We start from the raw sequence: 27,221 nt of genomic DNA on the forward strand, positions 1-27,221 counted from the left end.
AAGAATTTTACGTTACTTCACTAACTTTGTTGTTCTCCAAGCTTACAGATCGACATAAGTTTCAGCCGAAAATGATAGCGAGGCGTTTCTGTTGAGCTAGCATTTCAGCAAAAAACGTTATAAAATAAAAAAACAGAATAGCCGAAAAATTAACCGTAACAATAGCCACTTCTTAAATTCGTAGTATTCACAGACTGCAGTGTAATTGTTCCAAACTTAAACACTCACCTGATTGTTCGCGCCAGCAGTGTTGTTGGAAGTGTTGTCCATCGTTCACTGAGGGACAAGTTAACAGCAGCCCCCACCCATACAATGCACGCTACCTTGAGAGCATGGGAAATGACCACTTCTCACGTAGTGGCTGGGAAAACGTCTCATAATTGATCAGTTATGGCGTAATTTGTACACATTACTGCTTGAAAGAGCTTTAGTAACTGAGTTTTAGCAGTTATGCATGACATGTTTTCTAAACATTATCAAATAATACAGTGCAGGAGGTGTTTGATAAATTATGTTCATTCCCAGGTTTCCTGAAGGCAACATGAAAAATGGACCATCTTGAGCCTGCAGCGGTCTGCTGTCACTTGTGATTCCCCGCCCCTCTCTGTGTAGCCACGCCCACCAGGCCAAAACAGGGCCAAAAGTCTGTAACTGAAAAATAGAGATCTGAAAGTGAAAAAAAAAATTGAAGCTGAGAGAAAAATCCGAACCTGAAGAATTTTTTTTGTACATTAATTTAAAAGATCTGAATCTGAAAAAATGTAATCTGAGACTGAATAGAATTTTTAAAAATAATAATAATGAAAAGAAGATTACTGAAAATTTTTAAATAAAGTTTACTCAGAGAAATAATACAAATATTCAAAACGTTTGATTTTATTTTAAATCCAACTCTTTCTTTTTCAAAGTTCACTCTAAAAATGTGACTTTTGCTTTCAGTTTACATATTTTCGATTTCAAATTTTTCTTTTGACTACACAAACATTATGGCCCTGATTTAACTCCATACAAGGGACTCTGGGACACAGTTGGCAAGAGGCACAAATTGGATTCAAAGCTTCTCTCTTCAGGCTAAAAAAATGAGCCATCCAACCCAGAACAGATGGAATTTTGTGTTCTGTTCTCTTGCTTCCTCTTCCCTCTCCTCTCATCTCATCTCCAACCCTTCCCTTCTCATGCTCTCCCTCTGCTGCTCTGATGTAAAGCAAGCCAGAGTCCTAGTGGAAAAGGCCACGCGTCAGTGCACATACTGGAAGCTCCCTGGGGACAAGTCAACCCCTGGAGAGAGCTAACGGTGCTGTGACGATATTTAGAAAAAGATTTGTAGGTTGGTAATATAATACAGAAGTTTGCCCCCAAAAAACACATTAGAATACATAAACATGGTAATCATTTTTATACTGCGAATATATACCTATGATGTCCTCCTTAAAAAAAATTGTTTAAAGCAAAAGAATTAAAGCATCATTTTCCATATCTGTCCACACAGCTGTCCGTGTGTCAATGTGAAGCATTCTACATCAAAAGACTGTGACAGGTGGCTTTCAAATATGTTGCATGTTCTCAAGCTATACACATATGCCTTATTCATGAGAGCTGCCATACAGCCATAAGCGATGCAGAGTCAACAAGGATCTCAGTCACTCTCTGCAGATTTGTCAGGAGGGAGGTCTGGATCAATTACCTCATACAGCATTAACCTTGGCAGTGCTTTGTGCCAGCTCAAGGTTGTGGGGGCAATAATTTGGACGCGGGCTGAATTAGCCAACTACTGACCTTCCATGTGCTACCACTGCATGTGAGAGTGAAGGCATAATGTGAAGATATGTATTCTGCCTGACAAATGACCATGCGTGTTCCCTCAGTCGACCAACCCGCGCGCACACATACACGGACGCATGTGAGACAAGCGTACACAGAGTCAATTCCAAACTCCCTGACAGTGCCAAATAAGAAAAGCCACAATGCTAAGTTATGGGATTAAATGAACAACTTCCACACAGTTACTATGTGGACTGTTAAAACTATTTGTAAAGCATCATTTTCAATTTATTTCAAATGGCAGTAACATAGCAGAGAGGATATAATGTGCTAATTGGAAGAAGTATGACTTATATGTATAAATTCAATTCAAATATTCAAAGGATAAATAAATAAATTGCATATAAGGTCAGCAGCTCATCACATTGATGAAGGTGCCTCATTTTCTATCTAATAGAACACAGCATTTCTCTTTTATTACTCACATAAAAATAGTCCATGAGTTACCATTCACTGAAGTTTAACTGGGTTAATAAATTGACTTTGTGATTTCATTTTGCAAACTGTAAGAGAGGTGAAAGGCTACAAACAAAGCAACTCATCAAATGTTCACTCACATTCATACTGCAAATTCTCAAAGATTTATTAGTCATGCTTATTTTTATTATAGCTTTGTCAATCTTTGGCTGAAAACTTATAACTAAAATATTTTCGAATGATAAAATGCATTTGTTAGATAAATAATGAAAGCTGAAGTAGGCATGTGGCTGTCCGAGTTCACTAAAAAGCACTGATTTTAGTCCAGGATGAGCAGTATCATCTGCATGTCATGTAAAAAATTTTCTCTTAATCCTCTGCATGAATAAGAAGTACTGCAAGCAAACATGACTGGTTCCTATTTAACCCTGGTCAGATTGCTGGTTATGTCAGTATTTCAAATCCTCTACAGCTTTCCAGCATTCACTTTTTTTGGCCAAGGAGACGGGATCTTTGACCCATTCAGAAGATTAAGATAGAGAGGCAGCATTTCATCATCATTACGGAGGTGACTCAGAGTTAGACACACAACGTCCTCTGAGTAATTCACTTGAAAATTTAAAAAGGCACAGCCATACAAATATAGTCAGACGCAAATACAGGCAGCCAGTCAAAATGTCCACTTGTGCATGCCAACATACAAATGCACTCACACTGTAAGCTAGAAGGTAATGTAGAGATGGTGATGTTGGTGAACCATAATCAGTAATCCCTTTGGACAAGCCCCCACTGTGTACTTGGCAAGGGTCACGATTTACACTTTTCTATCATCAGCGGGTGAGAGAAAAAGCCAGTATCACATCCTTTGTGAATTTTCAAGGTCCTGAACTTACTTGTATATCCAACAATGAAACAACAATAAAGAAAGCCGTCACATGCAGCACTGAGAACTTCATCACTGAATTTGTTGTTTATGGTTTGATGCGTTTTGATGTGAAGTGAAAGCCAACAAATCTGTTAGCAAATGGCAAAGACCAGGATGAACTGAAAAAGAGCCAAATTTCTAATGAGGCCTTTGGAGGGTACTGGCTGCTACTTCTGTACAAAGGTGTGTATGTTGCTGCAGAGTCAGAGCCAAGAGTGGCGAGATCTCTTATGTCAACAGGTTCACTAAAACAGACTTGATGAAAATTTCAGGATAAGGCCATGTTTAACTACATTTGCTACCATCTGTCCACAAGACTATCTGGGCTCAACACACTAAGGTCAATCTTTTCTCATTTTGCTGCTGATACAGAGTTTGCACATAGAAGTTTAGCAAATTTAGGCACTATTCACCATCTATAGCATAAAAACGCATGTCCCAAATGTGCACAAAAAAGACCGTGTACAGGTAAAAAAAACAAAACAAAAAAAACACTGGGAATCTACTACTTACTTCAAGCTCACTTCCACTTCCAAGTAGTTTGCATATTGACAAAAAATGCTGATTTAGACAGTAATTACACGTGGCTGACCAGCTTATAACATTAAATCATGACATTTAACAGGTCTTTATTTTACTTTCCTTAGACCCATAGCTCAAATGTAGTCTCTCTTTTTTGGTGTAAAATGTCTCACCTGTCCCTGCTGAGCTCTTCACCTCTTGAACCATTTACCAAGAGTGAATACAGCCACTTTAGAGCAGCTCTGTGGATGGAGAATCCCCACTTCCAGAGCTTTATTCATGTACCAGGAGAGAGGGAGATCTGACACACTGCTTATGGCTGTGCATATTAAGATTAAAGGAGGACTGAAAAATAATCAAGCACAAAATCCTACCAACAGTGCTGCTCAAGGAAAAGGGCACTGATGCATGAATGGTACTGCTAAACTAGGTGCACAGCATTGTGCAGATATGGGCAAATGTTGGGAAAACAAATGTAGGCTTACTGGCTGATTGTATTTGACACAGGCTTAAGTTAAATATGCAATCTGACTTGGAAGGCATTTTGCCTGAAGTGCACAACAACAGAATATTAATGCGAGCAAGAGGGAAGTTGACATGCAGCACGTATTTTGTCCCCGTGCAAGTACATGAAAGTAATTACCAATCAAAGGTATTCTTTAAAGCAGTCCACTAACACTAACCTGGTGAAGTCTGTCATCTCCATCATGATCATGCACATCTGCTTGGCCAACACAATGATGTCATTGCCACTGTCGTCCCACTTGGATACCTCTGCATCCAGCTTGCTCTTCTCTTCCTGGAAGCTGGCCACCTGCTCAGCAATCTTTGCCTTCTGCTCCTGGGGCAACTGAGCCATGATAGCCTGAAGGAGGATTTATGAAAAGCATGGATGGTTAGCAAACTAGACCCAAACATACTGTTGCTGATACCATGAACATAAGTTTGGCGGCCATAATCAATGAGTGAGTCTTGTTCGAAACCACGCCTGAGAATATCAAGGCAGCAAGATATCCTACACAACTGTGTGACCCTTTATTTAGAATTTAAACACATACATAATTGTTCACTATTTGGTGTGTAACTTGCTTTTCAGCAATGTGCCTGAATAACGGTTGCCTGAAGTATCCTCTGAATAAATAAGTAAATAATATTGTTCTCTCATCCCCAAAATTCAAAGCTGGGTTCAAAATTATGTTCAGAGCAAGTGAGTCATATGTAACATATCTTGGAAAAATATGAACTCACCACCTCTGGCCACTGAAGACCAGTATAAGGGGAGTTAGTTACAACTACTTTATTCACGTTAAGATGTATTTATCACCATATTTATCCATCCTTTTGGACTGGAGAGTAAGAGGGCAGCTTCCAAAAAAGGCAATCAGACATCAGCCATTCAGTGAATGAGCCTGTCAGGCCAAAGTAGGCAGACACTTAAGAGCAGGAAATCCAATATCATCACACAAGTGTTCATTCTATTGCTGATAAATGGGACCCTCTCTCTAGAGGCACATAAGCTTCAAAAGAGCTGTTTATGCAGTGCACAGATGGAAAGACTGTACCTAACAAAATAGATCATCTTTGGCGATTTAAAAACAACAACAACAAAAACACTTGAAATGTACCAATGGAGCCATGAGGGATTCTTGAGATCAAGACATGTACAATCTCTCTATATTCTTAAAATATAAAGTTACAAGTAAGTTTAACCTTAAATTTAACAAATTTGGTGCGTAGTACAAATACTGTAGAACTGCAGTTCTGTCCTATCCAAGTGAATGTTGTATTGAAGTAATCTCATGACAAAAGAACACACAAAGCTGGTGTCCAGAGGCACAAAAGATTGGATTCGCAGTGTGTTACACCACGCAGGGAAAACAAAATAACTAGCTGCTCAGTCTTTTTTGGGTAGTTCACAGAGTGCAGACTGCTCAGTCAACAAACATTCACTGGTTCCGTCTGTGACATGGTATCTAAGAGCCAGATGGCATGGATGACTGAAGGAAAGCAAACTGGAGGACATAATTCACACAATAAGTCAACTTTAAAGTACTGACTTCAAAGTTGACTTATTATCATCATTTCTTAAAAATTTAAAATTTATTCCAACTCATCTGCATACATGTGTTGTTGCTGAGCTTTATATTTGTCTGCTTTTATTACATTTCCAATCTATGCTTAAAGGTAAGTGAAGAATGTCTCTGTTGCCATGAATACTGTTAAAAAGGTCATTTGCAGTGAAAAACCTCTATTTTTAAAACAGCTAAAATGAGTGAGCAAAAGATTCTGGAGTCACCAACTGTCTTCGGGTAATTAATATAGCTTATAAACAGGTTTACGTGTGCACAAGAGCTTGCATGACTCAGAATAAAAAAAATTTTTTTTTAAAAAAAGCTGCTTGGCTACTATGACACTTTTCTTCAATAACATTTTAATGATAGATTAATGGGGCCAAATATTAAGAAAAATATCTTAAAGATGCCAGTTTCCTTAAAACTCATGTAAAGTTTTGATCCTCCATCATTGCTCTGTATCAATAGAACAGCTCATCTTTTAGCATTAGCCAAAAAGAGTCCTACTCATCTATAGCCATGCATTCTTTGAGAAACAGAAAAAGTAAGTAAAAGCATAACAGGTCCATTTTAAGTTGAATATAAGAGCTCTATATGGTTAAACCTTTTTCCCCCCATAACTTGAGCTATTGAGAAGACAAGCCATCATCACCAAGTACGTGGGTGAAGCGTTTGAAAAATAAACAATGGCTGGGACAGCATTAATATTAGAATACTGTTAAAAAAGACTAAATATTTCCTGCAAATATAGAAAGACTAATTTATTGGTTCTACTTTTCTCATCTTCAAATTTCATTAGAGATATAAAATTGCTCTTCAAATAAACTATTCCAATTGATGTTATTGCACCAGTCAAGTGATATTTGTCTCATCAAGTATATTTTTAAACCTACCACACATATACACACACACACACACACACACACACACATACATATTAGGGGTGCAACGATATTCGTATCGATATTGAACCGTTCGATACAGTGCTTTCGCTTCGGTACGCATATGTATCGAACAACATTTGTAATTTATTTTATCAACTTTCCTTCTGATGATGCTGTCTGTGTTGAGCGCTCAGTGAATCTGCGTTTGACTATTCCGCCTAGGCTGCACTGTCGAGCGCAGATCCACTGAGTGCTCAACACAGACAGCATAGTCAGAAGGAAGAGCGCAGGGCAAGCTAGCAAGACAGAAGTTAAGCTCTCCAGATCTGGCGTTTGGAATTATTTTGGTTTTCATGTGACGTATGACCCTGAAGGTAAGCGAGTCATGGACTAAAGTAAAACAGTATGTTGGATGTGCCATGCAATGCTCAATTACATGGGTGGGAGCTAGTGTGTTAGCGCAGTTAGCTCGTTAACGTGTTGGCCGTCTAGCCCCATGCACGGGGCGATCGGCAGTAGCTCGTTAACGGAGATTTGCCGTGTTGTGGCGTTAACGTCATTTCAACGAGATTAACCTGAAATCACTAGTGGGAACACAACGAATATGACTGCACATTTACGCCGACATCATCCTAGTGCAAAGACAAAAACAACAAGCATGCTACTAACTTTACCCGAGTCATTTAGACAGCTGTTAGCACATGATTCTCCTTATGGGGACCTGATATGTTTAATATGCTGCTGAGAATATAGCCCAGAAGAAGCAGATAGTATAGCTTTTATTTTGGAAAGAGACATTTCTCTGTAATAAACTCTCTTTTCCAAAGATGAGTGATTCCTCAATCAGATACAGGGCTTGCAATATCGCTAGCCCGACGTCCTGGGGCTAGCGATTTTTTTCAGTCGGGCTACCAAAATCTATCTCTTCCCTGCCCGTCGGGCTATTGTAGGAAGAAAAATATATGTCAATGCTTTTGCATTCTTTCAGAAATGTAGCTGGGTAATTATGTCATTGGCATCGGTGAGCCACTGTCAATATGTGACATATTGAAATCGCGTTTGAATTTGCGCTTGTTTTTTTGCTTTCACTTTGCAATCGCGCGAACTGTGTATAGAGAGCGACAGCACTGATCTGTGAGTGATGAAAATTTGTGCACCAATTCCTCTGACATCGTCTTATTAATCGTTAGCTCACTATGCAAACATGACAAGTGAAATCTCCCGCAGCAAGCTTAAACATGTGAGAGGTTGATTGCGCAGAGAATCGCTGAGCTTATGTGAGTGCGTGTGTAAAAGCAGGAGGATATATATTTCATTTCTTCTGAGCCAAATAAGACAGGTCAGGGTGAAGAAGTGACAGCCAAAGAAAAGCTTACCACAAAACGGAGAAGTTATGACAAATCAGACTATAAGGCAAAAAGAAAGTGCAGCTTCATGGTTTCATGGACAAAAGAATTTCTGTGGCTGCAATATGACGAGCTAAATAACCAGGGCTGCACATAAGTGGTCCGCAGGTGCGCATTCGCTGTCAAAATAAAAAACGCGCACAAGGGTTAGGGTTAAATTTAAAAACTGTACTTTTGAGTTAAAATATATATTTATAATTTTAATAAATGACAAATTAAAAAGGCATGAACTTTTTTTGTATCGAAAAAATATCGAACCGTGACACCAAAGTATCGAACCGAACCGTGAATTTTGTGTATCGTTGCACCCCAAATAAATAAAAAAAAAAAATAATAAAAAAATACATATATATATACACATATACACACACACACACACACACACACACACACACACACACATATAAAAATTATTATAGAGTTGGATGACAATATTCAACTGTGATACTGAAATATGCAGTATCACAGCTAATATTTAACCATGTAAAAATACAGTTAAGCCGCACACTGAAGCAACCCATTTTCTCATAGGAAAATACATTTTTGAGATGTGTTTCTTTCTGGGATATTTCACAATTTTTCCCAAAGTATTGTTGCAATTTGATGACCCTTCGTTTTAGAGGAAGAGGAGTAAATACAGAATCAGAACCTCTGAACAACATACCCGTGCACTTTGGCCAGCAATAAGCTGGTCATCCTCTGTCTGCACACTGGTCCTGCTGCGAACATCAAAGTCTTCAGTCTCAAAGTCAGAGTCATCCAATTCCTCTGGAGTCTGTAACAGGACAACAGAGCATGAGAAGATGTCAAAAGAAAGACAAACATCCCAAAAAAAAAAAAAAAGTCCAGGAGGAGGGGAGAAAAGAAAAATGGGAGATGAAGTGGAATAAGGTAAGAAAAAGCTGTTTGTACATAAGTGGGGAACATAAAATAATATTGGCATACTACAGCATTGTGAACACTATTAAATAGCAAAACTGCTTACCATCTATGAGAAATGCCTTAGTGCTGCCAGACAGGGCAGCATGAGATAAATGTCTACCCTCTCCACAGCTTGGTAGAGAAACTGTAAACTCCAAATGAATTTGTAAATCAAGTGTAATGTGCTGCCTGTGCATCTTGAGAGGGAAAATGAAGGTATGAGCTGGTACGAAACATATTGGGAGCAAAACACTTTAGAGGCCCATCTGTCGCTATCTGCAGAAAGGCGAGTGAGGCATGAATTGTGTTTTTCCAGAATTTTGCCACTTCATCTCAGATCCTTTACCTCTTGCCCTGAATGCAAAACAAGCCACAGGGAACAATTTGCCATATTATTAATATATAAAATGAACTTTATCTTTGCCGGTTATGCTTCAGGCAAGATACAATATTAAGTGATAGGCAAAAGTTAGTTGATATGTAGGAACAGGGGAGATGATGTGGACAGATAAAGGGACATTAGGATGCAGACGCCCTGGCTTGTGCTTATCCGGCTTTCTCACTACCTCCTTTCTGTAATGAAAAAATAGTTGAAAGTCTCTGAACTAGGGCTGGGCGATATGACCCAAAATTCATATCTCGATATTTTTTAGCTGGATGGCGATATAAGATATATATCTCGATATATATTTTTTTAAAGCCATAAAGTAAGAACAAAAAGAGAGTTCTTAGTCAAAGCTGTGTCCCAGATGTCACACAGGCACTTTTATTAACATAGAGCAGATGTACATAAAATTTACTCAAAAATAAATTATGAGCATTTATTAAATAATAATGCTCCATAAATAAAAGAAAACAATGTTGTTTTTGTGCATAACAAAAAGCTCACAAATGTGCAGTCAAAATGTAAAGTAAAAGACGAGCACTATAACAAGGACAGATTTCACAGCTGCTCTGTTCCCAACTTGTACTGCGTGACTGACAACCTGGAGTTTGAAATCCGCTTCGCAACCACGTCTCTTAACAGGTGCCATTTATGGTCCTTATACACAGTAGGGTAATATTACGTTGAAGCACAGTACGTATCACTCCGCGAGGCTCAGCCGTAATGCTCCGACAATCCATCAAGCGCTGCAGCTCCGTAGCTTACCAAAGTCGTACTAAAACATTTTTTGACAGATTGCTGAGCGCCGTGTTCCACATAAAATCGGTGCGCGGCCATCAAGCACAACCAGAATTCATACATAAGGCGCGCTGTCAACTTTTGAGAAAATGAAAGGATTTTAGTCCGTGCAGCACCTCTGGGCTGCATGGCGTTAGCGTGGTTAGCTCGTTAGCGTGGTTAGCTAGCTAACACGTTGACGCCGTCCAGCCCCACGCACGGGGCGATGCGCAGTAACTCGTTAACGGATTTGCCGTGTCCATCTTGTCGCTTCCTGCAGGTGAAGCGATGGGGGAGGAGGGGGAGTTGTGTTCAGTGAAGGAGGCGCGAGGCCGAGTAACGTTGCGTAAAGACGAAAGTTGACGAAAGAGAGGCAAACTTGCGGCTCCGCAAGTATAATTATAACGTAACATAGACTATATCGATATAAAGGATATTGTCACATCTTATATCTCGTATAAAAATATATCGATATTTTTTAAAAACTCGATATATCGCCCAGCTCTACTCTGAACAATCTTACTCTGCTTTAGGGAATGTAGAGATGTTCTTGTACTCAAGGGAATATGGGTATGGTTTCAGATACAAAAGCTGTAGTGACTCATCGGCATCGCTTTCAACTCAGACAATGCTGTTCAGTGGGGCAGAGATATCACCTGCTGCGGCCTGTGCAACAGATAACCTGTGAACGTGGGAGGCTCAGAAATCATAACTCATGGTGGGCACCCAGTGGGAAACTACTGTGAGAAGTGACAACAATAGCCTGCAGTCTAAAAAAAGACAACATATTGAAAACCTGCTGTCAAGGTAAATGAAGTTAAAACCCACTTTTTCCACATTGTGGGAAAATATGTTAATCAGGTTTTTAGGTGATAATTCTCTGTATTTCTACCGTGTCTGAAAGCTGCAATTATCCATGTCACCTGTAACGCCTTCATGACGCATACATGTACAGATGATATCTGAAATGCAATAATTACAAGTGTACAGGGCAAGAGGTGAAATTATAGCATTATGACAGAGCTGGAAAACAGACATAGCCTTAACCAGAATTTTTTTCCCTCCTGTTGTAAATATGAATGAGACAGTTCAACACTGAAATAACCCCAGTTTTATTCTTTTTGTGACATTCTGCTCATAGCCTCTGTGGGTCGAGACAATTTTTTCTTCTTTTAGGACAGAGGCAGCAAAATCACCTTGGGCTGTGATGCACCGCACAAATCATACGGTAACAGCTGCCCTCTGTATCTAACTGTCAGTGGCTCGCTGACTTCGAGACCGTTTCATGTCTAGGAGGCATATTCTCTGATGTCACTGGAGGTTGGGAGAGGGGTCTGTCTGCCTGTCAAATATTCAAGGGACATCTAACAGACTGTCTGTGCACTACTTATAGAGGTTAAAGATGAGTCTATCTTAAGCAGCCCCAACCACACTCTTGTCTGTTTTGATTTAAGACTAGGGCCTTGCATGTGGGGATTTTTAGAAAGACAGCAAGAGGGTGGGTTTGTACATGTGAGTGGACATGCCCTGAAGAGAAGCTGTCTCGTGGCCATCTCAGCGCAGCCGTTAGGAGGATTTCATATTTCTTTGGACTCAGAATTGAACGTGCCCACAGAAAAACCCTTGAATGACAGTTTAGCCTGCAATTGAATCAGTCTAGATCAATGCTTTTGATACGCCTTTAATCTTATTATAACAAACAGTAATTAAGACTAAGATTAAAGAGTGTGCTGTGTAGATGCTGCTTGAAATAACATAAATGCAGAGATAACACTAATCCATTTTTTTCCTTTGCCTTCTCTAGAAAGTGGTGGGTGAAGGTTCAATCTCATCAGTCTCTCCAGCTGGCACTTAAAGGCAGAATAAAGCTAACAGATACATTATGAGCAAAGCTGCTTAATAAGTCCCGTTAACAGTCACACACGCCAAATTACACCTGCCCACAAATCTACCAGGTAGTGTTCAGCCCAAACCATAAGCCCAATGTTCACCGCTGGGTCTGAAACAAAAAGGGTAAGAAGAGTGGAGCTAGGGCAGATGGAAATTAGTCTTAAAATATAGTTCTTTGGCCTGCAATTCAATTAAGGAAAGCCAATTAAACCCTCCATCTTAAATCATTCACTTATTAAAATGCAAAAGCAGGATAATGTTCCTCTTTTCATTTGTTATTGCTTTTTTGTTTGTGGTTGAGCAGGATTATTAATAAGAGTTAAGGACCACTGTCAAAACAAAATGTGCTCTCAAGGCTAGTGTTTTCAATTTTAAAAAAGTGTTGAAAATAATAGAAGACAGCAACCAGCACTTTGTATCTTAGTGTGATAAATACATAATTTGGTACTGTTAAACATGACAAGTGGTTTAAAGAAATTTGCTCCCTACTGAGAAATCAAATTTGGCAGTTTCAGGTACTTTAGCTACAGGGGGTAATATGTTGAAAGACCAAAAAAAAAACAAAAAAAAAAAAACAAAAAAAAAAAAACTTTCCCCCAGAATCTTATTTCCTACAGGCTGTGTGGGTTTCCCCCCTTCACTTTTCTTCATTTTAGAGGAAATATGGATTGAGTCCATTTGTGATTGAATGCCCAAACTGTTCTTAGTGATCCTATGATGAAACGTTTTACCCTGATGGAAATGTTTTCTTCATCCATGGGACACAACTAAAAGGCATTATGCCACAGACAACTAAATCCATTGTTATCCGAAATTGCAAGTCTGGTCAATTAGGTTGGCCACTGCCTGAGACAAGTTAATCATAGGTTCCCAAGACTGCATGTGTACAGGTTCTCACAATTATAGATAAAAAGCTAATCTGGATATTACTACTCATATGGCAACAATAGAGCAACTCCAAGCATATGACTTCTGTTCAAAAGCTGTTAAAAACCACATCAAAAATCCTCCATCAGAACTCTCACGGTCACAATTTGAAAGAGAAAAATAGATGACAATATGAAGCCTTACTTTGCATTAGAAATAATAAATTCGATTTAAAAAAAAGAAAGAAAAAAAAACATGCAAACAAAAACAAAACTGTGCAACTCACTCTGATCATGAGGACAGCCTTACGGATGTCACGAATGCCATCATACACCAGGCGCGATGCATCAATGAATTCGTTCTCATCCACAGGCTGTGAGGGGTTTGCACTCAAGGCTTCCACTGCAGACTCCACTTGCTCTGTAAACCGTGGCATGACTACAGGAAGCAGAGATGAAGTTGATCAGTTCCTTTATCAATCTGATGTGGCTTTTCCTGACAGCTGTATGTTGAATGAATTGTGTCGGCAGTGTAAACCGTACACAACTCACTAACATGTAAGCCTCATTTCTACCGTTTCTGTACTGTCAGAAACAAATAATAAAGCAGCTGTATTGATGCTGAAAACCTCTGTAGGTCTTTTTTTCCTACAGTAAAAACTGATCAGATAGCGTTCCATAAGCAGAACTGACAATGTTGTTAGATACACTTCTGTAAATATTTATCCTTATATCAGAGTAATTTACCTTGGGCCTATTTTTCATTTTACATCCATCACATTTCTCTCAGTGTAACTTGGGTTATAAAGCTACTTGACACATACTGTTAGTCTAGTAAGGAAATTACATTAATCGACTTATCAGTATCAATCGCCCCAGTGATAATATTGAACAATAGTTCTGGTCTGATGTTGAATTAAAATTAAATGCAAACGAAGATAGTGGTGTCAGAATTCATAATTACAAAGTGTTATATTAAACCTAATGAAATTTGCACTGGTGTCTACTCAATGCCTTAAATGAATGCACAGAATGCTCTGGAGGACTCACCAGGACATATGCATAGACACCACTTAAAGCACTGCATTAAGAGAGTTGCATTTTGCTGCAACTTCATGAGAACATCATGGGTGTCAAGATGCAAATGTTGAGGGAGGGAGCAGCAGGATTAAAAAGCAGATTTGGTTTTGTGTTTACAACCTCCAGGCTTTTTCAGTCACAGTGATTACTCTCCTTAAACTATCACAACTGACTCTTTCAAGTAAGTTCCCATTTAAAAAAAAAAAAAAAAGTGTTAATAAATAACTGTATTGTTAGTGAATCCATAGATAATGAACTTTAAACATTCTTACTAACTGGTGGAAAACATTGTATAAATGCACCTCAACATTCAGACAAACTGAAAATAGAGGCTAATAAAGATTTTTTTTGCCCTGGTGAATATTGTCCCCCCTCTCTCTATTGCATTGCAAAATATTTTTTGGAATTTGTCCTTTAAAGGACAAAAAACCTCCACACATTAAACTGCAATATAATAGCACAGGTGGAAGGAACTGTAATATGACTCAGTCTTTGAACCTATGACAGATTGATTACGTCATAATTTGGATTAAAACAGAATACTACTGAAGGGTTAACAGTGACCGTCATGTCATACTGACTAGTAATGCAAGCTGTGTGAGAGACCATATCACACAATGCACCATAATGAATTGTGGAAGAGCTCAAAATGTCTCAGGCTCATTCAACAGAAAATTGCATTTCACAAGCCAATTCTAGATTCATACAAGTTGCCTTTTAAAGTGCCACCAGCACTCAAATGCTCAAAAACATCCAAAGCAAAGACAAATCAAATAAAGGGCAGACTTCTGAGAAACAACTTTGCAGGCAGATACTAGTGTGGTTTTAGCACCAGGCAATGTACCAAAGATAAAGTGGATGGAGCAGGGTCTCTCCACCTTTTTAAAAATAAAAAGTAAAGATTTTAGAGGCTTTTTGATCAAATTAAATTAAAGGAAATTCTTTATACATGTGTATGACTACTAATTTGTACACAAATACTCCAACAGTACAGTGCACCACATTACAGACAACCTGTCTAAACATGCATACCTCTGGTTCTGTTTGTAAAAAGTGCTGCGTTTGTATTGTACTAGTACTACCACCACCTATAATAAATATATAAGCATAACCAAAATAAGCTCATTCTTGAAAGCAACTAAAGCTATTCTCAAAATAAAAATAAAATCTTAGGAAAGAACAAACAAACAAACTTGTGATCTACAGATTCTCCTAGTCTGCAAGAGCTTAACTGGGGGACCCCATTATCTTAAAGCCCTTTAGTAGTTAATCTTTTTATACTCTTGTCAACCGTTTTTACACAAAAACAAGACAGACATCAAAGAAAGACTATCACGCTCATGCCATTATGGCCCCTAGTGTGTCAGTCCATGTAAGTAGATCATAAATACCATATTTTTCGGACCATAAGGTGCACAGGATTATAAGGCCCACTGTCGACAAATGGGTCTGTTTTCATACATAAGGCGCACTGGATTATAAGGCGCATTAATCGAAACAAAACAGTCAGATAAGTCAAACTTTACTCAACTCATTCCTCTTGCTTCCTCCACTTCCTTACAATTGATTCATTAATGTTGAATTCGCTGGTAGCTGCTCTATAAACACTGGAACAACAGTATGTTGTTCCAGTGTTTTTCTAACTTTTGCTATGTAACTTTGCACTGTCCACTTTCTGCTGTAACAAAACAAATTCCCCACGTGTGGGACTAATAGAGGTTCTTATATTAATGACTAACCTCATATTGTGGCTGGATTATCTCAGTTGTTCTCCCCCACTGAAGTTTGGTCCATTTACAGTAATTTTCCATGCAATTGCATTTGTCAAAAAAACCACATTGGGAACTTTTATCAAGTGGAAAAAAGTTAGTGTTCATTCTCCAGGTTCACTGTGTTATGCTTTGGTATGCTAACATAAATGTGTCGCTAGAAATCTCTCAGTCAGAACATGATATATCGTGTTTAGTTAACTAGCAAAACTAGCGAGCTAACTTTCTGCTAACTTCTAACTCCGTTAAATTTAATATATTCTGTTTTCATGGATGCCTGGATGTTAAACTTAATTGTTACACCTGGTAAAGCAGCAACACTGATCATTTTATTAAAGATGAAAGAATTTACAGTGTTCGTTTGACTTTGGGGCCTGACGCGGAATACGGTAGCCATAACGCTCAGACAATCCATCAAGCGGTGCGGCTTCGTAGCTCAGCAAAGTCCTACTAAAACATTTCGACAGATTTTTGAGCGGCGTGTACCACATAAAACCGGCTCGAAGTCAGTAAACAGCCAGAATTCATAGATAAGCTGCACCAGATAAGGCACACTGCCGAGTTGAGAACATTAAAGGATTTTAAGTGCACCTTATAGTGCGGAAAATATGGTATAAGTGTTAACCACACAATGTATATAAAATATGGACACAGCAACCATGACGCCATCCATGCCCATGGACCCACTGCCTTCTCATTTAACTTGGAGTAACCTACATTAGCAAGTGTTACCGTGTCTACCCTCTCAGTATTTGTCTAAATTTATTTAGTAGTAAACTTATTTGTTTCTGTGGTACCTGTATCAGTAAGGAGCTTTGTTGCCTCCAAAACCTTCTCTGTGTAGACTCCAGGTTCATAATTGTCCATCTCTGAAGTAACCACATGGACAACTCTGGCAGCACGGCCTCGAATAGCCCCGGCGGTACGGTCCAAACCATCAACATCTTTCTCTTGCAGAGCAATGACACACTTATTCACATCCTCCAGGATGTGGTTCTCTGGGGACATAAAGCAGTGTGAAATTATTAGTGTACAGCCCGGACGGACAGTCAGACCTCTCCACACACACCCACACTTTTTTTTATTTTAATCAAAACGACTACAGTATAATATGACACATAATGTGACAGTCTAAAAAAAAATTATTAGGAAGTTCTCATTCCTGAGTTAGTCCTGAAATTAAAAGCCACTGAAAAACTCAAGTACATAATATGCGTTTGTTGGAAGGTATGGGTTTGAAAACCAATTCTTAGAATACTTATTAATGAGCCGCCTATAAAATGCAAATGTCCACTGTGTAAATTACAGTCCGTCCTTGGCTGGAGGTCAGAGAAGCCACTCTGCTTAATGCTTAATGAGGACTCTAAACCATTTGTGTGCTTCAACGTACATGACAGGATGTCAAATATAGATGTAGTTCTGTTCATGCTTCTGGGTTTTTCTCTATAGCGCATAATGATACCTTGGAGAGTGAACCAATGCTTGTTGTTGGACAAAGGGAGAATTAAGATGGCTTATGCATCTTACATACATACGTTATATTTTAAATCAAATAACAGTGGTTAGTACTGCACTACAATCTCAATCACTCTGTTGTGTGGATAATGGTGACAAATATGGTCTTCTACGTTTAAACATTTTGCTAAGGCCACGTCAGATATATATATATATATATATATATATATATCTGAGAAGTGTACAGCGTGACTGCGACTCACGAGGAAACACTACTACCACAGACCGTATAAAAAGGTTTTTCCTCCGTTATGCACTGCGTTTAGTCTATAAGCATCACGAATAATAAAATCCAGACCATTACAACTATTTGGAAAAACTTATTTTGTTTCCTCATGGCTATGACATGCAAATGAACAAGACTTACCAGACACACAAAGGAAGTCATCAATGGAGGTTATGTCATCGACAGCATCAGTGAGGACACGAACCTGCTTCTCCCACTGCTCCTTGAACAAATCCATATTGTCCTGGGCCACCTTACTGTTGGGCTTGGCAGCAAGGGCTAACGCTGCATTAATCACCTGTAATCACCCAATTACAACCATTAAAGCTCAATTACAACATAGCCTTGAGCCACAACATTAGCATAGGTTGATTGCACGAAGACCCCATTCCCTAGCTCAATGTTAGGATTGAATTAGGAAGAAAATTAATTTCTAGAGGTGATTACAGGGAGTGTTTTTAGATACTGACTAGGGCAAAAATAATAGATTGTTTTGGACTAAGAAACATCTGTGGATATCATAGCTCAGGATGAATGGGACTCATTAGATGAGCTTAAAAAGAGCGTTAGCAGCAGGTGTGTGGAAAAAATGGACTCAATGGTCAAAAGATTGACAAGCAAAACAAACTTGTTATTTGCGCGCGCACACACACACACACACACACACACACACACACACACACAAAAGGGAGGTTAGAGACGTAAACAGATTTCAACTGTTGTTTGCTGAAGACAGTATGTTCTTGCAATTAAATTTATTGACTTTTGGATGTGCTCCAAGACCTGAGCTGGGTGACAGCTGGGGGCAAACATACCTGGGGGCAAAGACTTTCTAGTTGAGATGCAGCCATACGGACCAGTTTTACCCCTTCCTCATTGTTGGAAATGGAGCATGCCAGATTTGCCACCTACAATGAACAAAAAACAAAATTGTTAACCAAAGGCAAGAAATCTCACAAAAAAAAAAAAAAACAACAAAAAACAACATGTGTGATTACCCTGCTTCAAAAAACAAAAACAAGAAAAACCTTCCAGTGTTGTGTCCATTGATTCTTGATAATTATTTAAGGTGTGTGAAGTCGCTAAAACTACTCATATGCAAACTAGTATAGATGTTTGTTTTCAGTACAAAGCTTTGTATCACGCTTGGCTGAGGCGTGGAGCTATAAATTATTCAAATAAAAAGGAAGAAAACCACAGTCAAAACTAAATTGTTCATATTCAGTGGTGGTCTTTTTTTGTTTATAACCCTCAATCAATATAACATTTGTTAAGACAATTTCAGTTTGTTTTAATATACTTTCAGCACATTTTCACAGCAAGTAACAAAACCGATAGCTGTGATAAATATTGATATTTGTGATAAGAAAATAATCACAATATGAAAATTTAAACACTTAATTGCTAGTGTCTGTCTTTCCATTGCTTGAAATGGTCCCTCTAACTCACAGGAACCAATAAGTGCAGTGTTGGCTCAAGCAGAGTGGGTGTTAGCAACCCAAATCATTTATCCATTTTGTTACCATTCCTCTCGCCACAAATCTCAGATGCTGTGAGCCTGTTCTGAATAAAGGCAGCACTTTGAACGGGGCACTGCACTAATTTTGAGAAAAAACAGAAACAAACGCCATACATACTGTAGATACATAATTAAACTTGGATAAGTTCATTATGGTAGCCTGGTTTAGGGATTCTTCCGTCAGAAATGGAGCAGCTCTGCAATACAACTAATCCCTGTGGAATACAAACCCACTGCTGTGGATTAATTTATAAAGCTGCTAAAAAGGATACAATATGATGACACAGAGGGAGAAACCAAAAAAGTAGGAAGAAAAACAAAAGCAGAGCTGTTGGGAAAGTTCTGTATTCAATTCCCAGAATAAAAGTAAATTTCACCAAATGGAAATCTAAGTTGTAGCTGGTTAACTCAAGGATATCGTTATTCTCAGTGACTGAATCACAAGACTGCCAGATTGCCATTACGCTCCTGGAGAGGCAAATATTAATGACACTTTCAAAAAGTGAGCAGTAGAGTGAGAACGGGAGTGCTAAACTAAGCAAATCTTGCCTGCAGCTGCTAACATCAGTAATTTTTTTCTGTCTTGACTAAAATAAAGCTCTCCTACAATTATCTCTAAATAGTCTTTCATACTCAAGTTTTACATTAGACATCTACTTATAGCGACATAAATTTAGGTCAAAGGCTTTGAAGATTCCCATTTTGGTTGGCATATACTGGCAGCAATGCTGTAACAGAATGCCTGGGATGTGAGGAACTGCGCCAAAATGGGATTATTCAACAGATAGAAAATGTGCTGAAACATAATCAATTACAAAGGACTAAACCAACTCATGACAGCAAAAGCACTAGGAGTCCAACAGCTTTGCTCTTATTTTTGTATTCCCACACATAAATCTGTTAAAGTTTGGTCACTAATTTACTACTTTACTGACGTCTGGGTCAAAAAGCACAACAAAACTGTCAGCCAAGGTGACACACTGAATTTTAAAACGTACATTAATAATATGTCTGATTGGAGCAAAAACACGAGGTTGGAAAAGGAATGAACAAAGCTCAGCTTAGGCATTCAATTTATCTTTTTCCTTTAATCAACTTCTATTCAAAAACAGGTTTCTGTGATGATATTCTTCCTCTGGTACCATTAACAGACAGGGAAATAATACTTATTAGAAAATAATACTTATTAGAAAAAACAAAAAACATCTTATTTGATGGGCTGGTGCATCACTGGCTGCCAAAGTATTGCATTGAGGAGCCCCTTTCAAACCTTAAAATGTCTGAGTAATTTGCTGATGAGAAGCACTTTCTTCACTGTGTAGCTAAAGCACTGAAACATTGATATAAACATATTCTACATCGCTATTCAAACATACTGGAACCAGAGGGAGAACATTTAGTAATCCATGAGGACGAATGAAGAGTGGTTACATGAAGAAAAACTGGAAAGACCTGTGTTTTTACTTGCACGATCTTTCACAAAAGCTTTTGATGACGCCCCCTGTGAACCACTGGGAAAGGAGATGTTTCTGCATAGAGAGATGCCATTCCACTTGCAACACTGTACCATACCATTTAAAGTATCAGGGGAGCCCGACTTTACAGTCTATGCAAACAATTACAAAAGTGCACCCGTTTTCTTACCTTCCTGTCCTACAGAGCTATTCCTTAATACACAACCCCTTGTTAAAGAAGTACTCTGTCATCAACAATACGTACAAACCCAACTCCAAGAAAGCTGAGACATTGTGTAAAATGTAAAAGTGAAGAAAAAAAAAAAGCAATGATTTACAAATCTCAAACCCATATTTCTCACAGTGAACATACCAAACATATGTTAAAGCTGAGACACTGGGGTTGCATTTATTTGAAATAACTATGGCCCTGTAACAGTTATCCCAATCAAGCAGTTGCACTAAGGACAGATAATCCAACAAACTACAAACTTATGCTAATATCATGGATAATATATTTAGCATAAAATATCTTAATCACTGCAGTGGTTTAGTATCAGTGCTATTGAGCCAAGTATACAACTGCAGTGTGACCGTCCATACATCAAGCTTAAAAAAAAAGTTATTGATGTTCAGGTCTAATGGATAAGGTATTCAGACACCAAATCTTTTTAAAATAAAGGGGTGTACAACTGGTCATTCACATGTCAATGACATAATACCACTGACAGGTAAGATTAAATACACTGATTAACTCCATGCACTCATGGAAAAGCTGATTACCAAGAGTTGTTTTACTGACATGAGGGAACACAATATTTAGTGACCGGTTTTAGAGTTATGAATAATGGGTGCAAGTTTGTTGTTGTTGTTTTTTTTAAAACATTAAAAAAAAAGCAAGCTTTAGGGCAATGCTTAATTTTTTTTCTTAAACAAAAGAAATCCTTAGGTGGGGTTTACCAGTAAATTCACTTTCCACTGCTGATTATACCATCAGTAATGCACATCTCTGCATCTCAACCTGCTATGTAGCACATCTTTATGACTTATAGTGGCTTCACACTCCAAAGCTTATATTTCAGAACTGAGTGTGCACTCAAAAACAAACAACTTATCTAAATGAGGTAAATAAGTAACCCTCTGCATAATGTGACAACCATCCCTTTGCCTGGATGAGAGCCTTACACAGCTTGGTGCATGCCAAATTGAATGCAGTTTTTTGTATCCCCCTCATTCTCTAAATATGGGTCAGTCATAATGTAGCTTTCATAAAAATGTGTGTAATGTAATAGGCCATTTGCCTTACGGCAGACTACAATTGCGCAACCTGTGATGTCATACAAAACACAGCCAGAGACTGGTTGCTCTTTGCTATTCCTGCTACTGAACAGAGGACATTCTACATTTAAAGCATTTTTGTTCCATATGTTATAAAGAAACAAACATGTTTCAACTTCTCTCTCTAGTCTTTCCAGCTCTATTGATTTGCATATATATTGTTTGGCAAAGGCTCTAATCTAGAGCGGCCCACAGCACAGTTCAATACCTACTTCCTACCATGCATTTGAAGGTAAATGTCAACCATTTTTATTTAAAGGTGAAAGCCAAGAGGTCTACTGTGAACTGCTTACTGTTCAGCCGATTGTATTGATGTTGGCTTACAGGAATAATTTTCCTGAGAAGTGAGATAATACTTGACTGTGTGCTTTTGCCAATCATATTAACCAGGGATGGGATACATAAAAAAATAATTAAAAAGGTTAATGTAAAAATGACAAAATGCAATGTTGGCAGCTTCTACAAAGGCAGAAATCTTTAGCCAAAATGAAGAGTAACGTATGCAACTTCTGTCAAGGCTGTTGCAAAACATGATTTATAATTCCCAGGTCCTAGTTAGAGCTGGGCTCTCTCTAGGTTTGAAGGCATACATCAACTTAGGTTGTGAACGCTTGTGTTGCAGCAGTTGATGTTTGTCGTTTTTTGGAAGGAACACACTAAAGAAAGTATGTGGAGGATAAACTGCTAGATTACACTGAATATCTCCTAATGTAGATTTTGAAATGGGAATTTATGGCAACTGGCTCCCTTTTAGAAAATGCGTAATGAGCAAGAAAGTTACTTTGCCCAGTGCTTAAAACTCTACCATAATGATGCCCATCAACTCAGTGCCAAGATGCTGTTCAGTGGCTTTACTACACTACTAGCATTCCTAATTTATGTATGACAAAAACATATTTTGCTGATAAATATTTTAGTACAACTAGACTGATGTAGGAGCTCAGTTCAACTGCAGATATGGAGACTTTGGAAGTAAAATATTCTAGTTAAAGTCATGATAGCAACAATTACCACAACGAACCCCAGCTTTAAAATAGACAGCATTTGGAGTTTACATTCTTTAAACATCATTTGTACAGTTTTTCTTTTGTGCTGCTGATAAGCGGTTTTTACAGATGCACCTTCTATTCTTAGATTGATATCATACAACATGTATATTCAAATGAAAATGAAAACTGTAAGCAAAAATTACTAAAAGAAATTTCTCCATAAAGTTCATAACAAATTTAAACCAAAACTACTTTGGTTTAAATGTAATTTTTTTTTTTTTTTTAAATTACACACTCCCCCCTTGTGTTTCTAAGTGTTACAAGCACAAATAGTAACCATGCATTAGCAAGGTCTAGTGCTCTAATGCCACATATGACACTCAGGCCTTCGGGTGCTACTTAAGGGGTTACTCCCCAGTGTTGTTGCCCACTCCCCCTTTCCTTCTGATGCTTCAATGGTTTCCCTGGTGAATATGCATGCTGCTTGTCCTGGCTAGTCTAACATATCCAGCTATACTCATGGCAATATGCCCATAGACAGAAGTCACTTTCAAATGTCATATGATGCTCTACACAGGCATTAGAGGAACGGAAGGAAAGACCACTAATGAGCCTGGCTGAATGTTCTGTTAGTTTCTTGCCTATCGAGTCCATTACTTTGCTTTTCTCCTTGCATCTTGAATTTTTTTTTTAACCATGTATTGCATTCTCGTCTGTTAGTGGAAGGTTATGGACTCAAAACTAGATTTTAAAGATTACTCACGTGACTACTATGACAGCCTGAAACAGTTTCATAATGATCTAAATATATTTTTTGTTTCTCATACTCCACCAGTGTGTGAATGCGAGAGTGAATGAATAGTGGCATTGTAAAGCGCTTTGGGTGCATTGAAAAGCGCTATATAAATCCAATCATTATATAATAAAGAAAGAGCAATTTTGATGTCTTTGGCCACATAGCAATTTTTTATTATTTTTCATTTTAGGGGGAAAAGGATCCAGGATCTGCAATAGAGCTCCTTAAATATTAAGTTTAATAATTATCATTTCTTTATTTAATGTTTGTGTGCGAGAGTGTGACCAACATCAGACTGAATTGACCAAAGACCTTTAAAGAAGCCTTTTAAAGGGACAATAATGCTATAGTCTTATCACAAGTTTTATCTCAGAGAACAGAAACAATAAAAATTAAATATGCAATACTAATGGGATAGATTTGAAGCATTTGAGTGTTATGATCTGGGGGTGGGTCAGGTTCTGACTGCAAATGCACTGGAGAGAGAGAGGAAGGGGAAGGGAAAACAAAAAAAAACAAAAACAAAACACACAAACAAAAAGAAAAACATACAATACCTCAATCAGTTTGTTGGCATGCTCACGGAACACCTGAGCATATTCCTTAACTTCTTTCTCATTGCCATTCTTAGCAGCTTCAATGAGGACCAGGAGGGGAACATTAGTCTCCAGGAAAGAGTCGGAGACATGGTCCATCACAGCTTTGCGCAGCTGTGAAATAAGATGATTTTTTGAAAAAGCGTTAGAATGCCCTTGGTGCATATCCTTTACATACAGACTGATGTCTACCACAGCTTTTTTGAACTACAGATTACATCCTGACATTATGAGAGACAAGAGTCTCCTGAGGTTTGCTGGTAAACTTCAAAAGGCTGAAGAAAAAAAATATTTGATTTGTTTTTTTCCAATAAAAGTTCACTGAGCGCAAACACTACAGTTTAAAGTTGAAGACCTAGTGGAAAGAGGGAAAAGGAAGTTCACAAAAAAAAAAGTACCTGTCTGCGAAGGTCTCTAGTCTTCTTTGTCATTCTATCAATGGCAGTGTTCAGAGCATCGCTTCTGTCCTTTCTTCCCGCCTGAAACATGGAAAAAAGTAGTAATTAGTGAGTAGAATAACGGTGACTAGCTCATGTGTCAAAAATCCTGAAAAGTCTTGGGATCAGATCAAATTAAATCAATATCAAACCTAAAATATTAAACAGTCTTGAGTAAATAAAAAGGCAAAATGACAAAAATATTCATATCTGTAAATCATCCCTTGCATCTTTTCATTTTTAAACCAACAGGGTAGTTATACAATTTATACTTTAACGTCACCCAAACTCTTCTAGAGCAGACTTGGGTCACCCTGTAGGTGTTACTCTGAAATGAAATGTAATTTTCAACAAGCTTGAGCTATTCTGCTTCGTGGAGCTAATGTTTGGAGATACCAAGTCCAGTTCATTTCTGAAGCCTCCAGTTATTGTTCATTTTGTTCTCCAATAAACAATGACATCCTCCACCGACTCACAGCAAGTAATGCACCGACAGAATACCAGCTAACAATTTAAATTAATAATGTATACACACTGAAAGTAAACAGGGCAACAGCCACCACATTGGCTTTTATTAAAAAAAAAAAAAAAAGATCCTTTGCATTATATCAGTGTCATATTTAATGTGCAATGCATCCTCTTACGTGTTTCTGTTGGTTGCAAACTGCTTTTAAAATCCAAAATTTTATTGAAGAGGGGGGGGGGAAGCTACCCAAATCCTTTCAAAGCCTCTCTACCACCACAGCGCTCTTCATGGATATGCTATAAAGACCTGCGCACAACATTAAAAGTAGTCTGGTAACAGCCAACGTTTCTAAATCCAATGGGCTGTCAAACTTGAAACTGTTGTAAATCATTTTATATTTGTCACATTTGTGATTCTAATTTGATTCAGGGTTAATAATATTACAAGTGCTCATTTTGTTTCATTATTCCCCCTCACTAATTTTTATTACAATGCTGCCCAAGTCCTTTGGTCATTTTGTATTAGAATAAGCCATTTATCTTCAAGCTTTAAAGGCCAACATTAGCTCCCAACTGTGGAAACTATTGAGAACAAAGTAAGGACTGGATTGGCTATCATAAGGTGACGTAAGTAGAGGTGACTTGTTGCTACACAAGCACTGACCAACTTTGGGAAAGTCATAAAGGCCCAAAATCATATCAGTCTTATACATTTAAACCTATGCATCCATTTCTCGTTTAAATAAGTTCTTAGTTGTATCCACACAAGTACTCAGGGGCTGCCTTGCAGTGAACACATTCGTAACTACTGAGTAGTTTTAGTAGAGAGATGTTTGATCACATTCTGCAAAGTACAAAAGAAAAACACTGAAAACTTTTAGAAACGCTTAAGATAAAGTGAGAAAGAGTGAAAATTCCCAGATAGTGGAGAGCCATAAAATTAGAGCAAAATTAGATGGACAGGAAAGGTCTGAGTAAAGGCAAAGGACCAGTTGGACTCTGGGCTCTTCTTTTCCTTTATAATGCTTAAATCAACTGCAACGTAACACCATGGATGGCGGTAGCATTGACCTACCCCATCCCCCACTGCCTTATGCCCGTTGGGGGCTTGTGCACACAGTTAGGGGCCATGGAGCTCCACAGCACTAATCCCCTGTGATTTTGTGCTGGCTGGATACAGTGCTGTGGTAGTGCTTTAGCCTGCTTTGCCCCAACACTTTCAATCCTATTTCATTCATGCCTAGCCTATATTTCATTTCCACGCCAAGGGGTTCTAAAGCACTTCTTCAGGTGCTCATTATGGAAGCAGTTTCTCTGTAGAATCTTTTATGATAGCCAGGTGAGTATATCCATCTCCTTTAGGACAGATTTAGGAACATCCCGTTCAACAAAAACCCACTAGTGTTTCAATGTAAGCAAGAGTCTGCTCTAAGAGTCAAATAATATGCAGTCAATATTATTGCTTTTCAACAATTCAACATTATTGCTTTTCAAAGTTCATCTTAGTTGGATTAGTTATAAGTTATACATTTATTGAACTTTAAGTACAAATTAAGTATAATTTAATGTTTTCCCCCTTTTAAAATTTACGTTTGCAACACGCCAAATTGCCACTAAGCAGACGACACACAGACAGATGGAACATTCCTGTAAGGTCTTAGTATTTTTACATGTTTTCTCCCATTTTGAGGATGCAGGCTAAAATAGATGTGGAAAAATACAGCAACATGCAGGACAAATGACCTGCAAATTCACCGCCAGATAATGACGGGGCTTACTTTTTCTGTGTTCCAACTTAAATTGTGAAAAAACAGAAAATATGGAATTCACCATCACCAATCAGTGATCAGTGTGCATTGTTACGTGCTTTCATTAAATAACAATGTTTAAAATCCAGATCAGATAAATTTAAGGAGACTGGGGCCGAAGAACCAACTTTGAGCAGGATACCATCTGTTCTTCATACCATTTCTGCTAAGTAGTCTGCCTGATTGCAATTTAATTTGATGCATATACCCCAAAACGCACCTCAACCAAACATTAAATAATGAAGAACTATAGGGACAAGGGATTAAGGAATTTCTCATCACCACGGTTCATTTCACACCTCGACTTTTCAGCTACCTCAGTTTTTCTACCAAAAGGGATGAA

At 38.2% G+C, this 27,221-nt stretch overlaps 1 protein-coding gene across 1 annotated transcript in view; it reads right to left on the bottom strand.

Moving 5' to 3' along the window:
• ctnna1 (catenin (cadherin-associated protein), alpha 1) overlaps positions 1–27,221 on the bottom strand; it is an 84,437-nt gene that overhangs the window by 18,414 nt on the left and 38,802 nt on the right. Inside the window, exons 8-15 of the mRNA XM_085475465.1 lie at positions 24,567–24,647; positions 24,130–24,282; positions 18,292–18,384; positions 17,618–17,774; positions 16,533–16,733; positions 13,174–13,325; positions 8,712–8,822; positions 4,369–4,550 (exon numbers count right to left, since the gene is read on the bottom strand). Coding sequence (XP_085331591.1) covers positions 4,369–4,550; positions 8,712–8,822; positions 13,174–13,325; positions 16,533–16,733; positions 17,618–17,774; positions 18,292–18,384; positions 24,130–24,282; positions 24,567–24,647 — 1,130 coding nt within the window. The remainder of the gene's footprint in view (positions 1–4,368; positions 4,551–8,711; positions 8,823–13,173; positions 13,326–16,532; positions 16,734–17,617; positions 17,775–18,291; positions 18,385–24,129; positions 24,283–24,566; positions 24,648–27,221) is intronic.

The sequence above is a fragment of the Copadichromis virginalis genome, linkage group LG2, assembly GCF_057382275.1.
Source record: "Copadichromis virginalis isolate Kocher_CV1m ecotype Utaka linkage group LG2, C_Virginalis_male_GT1.1, whole genome shotgun sequence".
NCBI classification, from domain to species: domain Eukaryota; kingdom Metazoa; phylum Chordata; class Actinopteri; order Cichliformes; family Cichlidae; genus Copadichromis; species Copadichromis virginalis.